General features: G+C 37.8%; 1 protein-coding gene across 1 annotated transcript; it reads right to left on the reverse strand.

The window, feature by feature from the left end:
• Positions 1 to 266: 266 nt before the first annotated feature.
• On the reverse strand, positions 267 to 791 carry LOC129313947 (uncharacterized mitochondrial protein AtMg00810-like). Its single transcript, XM_054957334.1, has one exon. It carries the CDS (start codon positions 789 to 791, stop codon positions 267 to 269), a length of 525 nt encoding a protein of 174 aa, XP_054813309.1.
• Positions 792 to 1,113: the final 322 nt, after the last annotated feature.

Below are 1,113 nucleotides of genomic sequence, written 5' to 3' on the forward strand. Positions count from 1 at the left end.
CATGCTTTGTACACTAATGGAAGACTGGGTTAGTCGCAATGCGCAATGCCACTTGGTTGTCATAGTGCAGTGACATTGGCCCTTGTTGGTAAAGTCCAAGTTTTGATAGTAAATGGAAGCCATATTACCTTACTAACTGTACTTGCCATGGCTCTGTACTCTACTTCTATCGATGACCTTGCCACCACTATATGTTCCTTTGTTTGCTATGACATAGGTGAACCCCCAAGACTAATGAAATATCTTTTGCATGACCTTTGTATGAATTAGCATCCAACCCAATTAGCATCATTATAGGCTTCTAGTCTTGAAGGTCTTGTGGAGCTAAGAAATATGCCTTGTCCTAATGTCATCTTGATATACCGCAATACTCGTTCAAGTGCATCCATATAAGACTTCTTAGGCTCTCTGTTGAACTTAATTAATATGTTCACAGCAAATGTGATATCAGGATATGTTATAGTTAAGTAGAACAATCTCCTAACTAACCTTCTATATTGATGAAGGTCTGAGCAAGGTTCATCATCTTCTATAGTGAGCTTGCAATTCTGCTCTATTGGAAAAGCACTTGGTCGACAAGGCTCCATTCTTGTATCTTTTAATACATTAAGTGCAAACTTTCTTTGGCTTAGAATAAAACCATGTTGCCATCTTGTAACCTCAATTCCTAGGAAATACTTCAACGGTCCCAAATCTGTCATACTGAGGTTTCCATGCAAGTGGGCTTTCACGTCATTCATATGTTGTTGATTATTGATTGCCAATAAGATATCATCCACATACAAAAGCATAGTGGTAAATGTTTGTCCTTTCTTGTGAATAAGTAATGAATAATCTGCCTTTAATTGCTTGAACCCCACTTTTAATAATGTTTTCGTGAATTTGCGATGCCAGTTTCTTGAAGTTTGTCTAAGCCCATAAAGTGATTTTCGTGGGCGACATACATGAGTATCTCCATTCTTGGCAAAATCTTGAGGTATTTTTCATGTATCCTTCTTCATCCAAATCTCCTAGCAAGAAGGCATTGTTTACATCTAGTTAGTGTACGAACCATCCTTTCTTTGCAACTACTACCAACAATGTTTGTACAATGACTAATTTAGCCACTGGTGC

The sequence above is a fragment of the Prosopis cineraria genome, unplaced genomic scaffold (assembly GCF_029017545.1).
Source record: "Prosopis cineraria cultivar Desert tree isolate PC_DT_omini unplaced genomic scaffold, ASM2901754v1 PC6, whole genome shotgun sequence".
Taxonomy (NCBI): Eukaryota; Viridiplantae; Streptophyta; class Magnoliopsida; order Fabales; family Fabaceae; genus Prosopis; species Prosopis cineraria.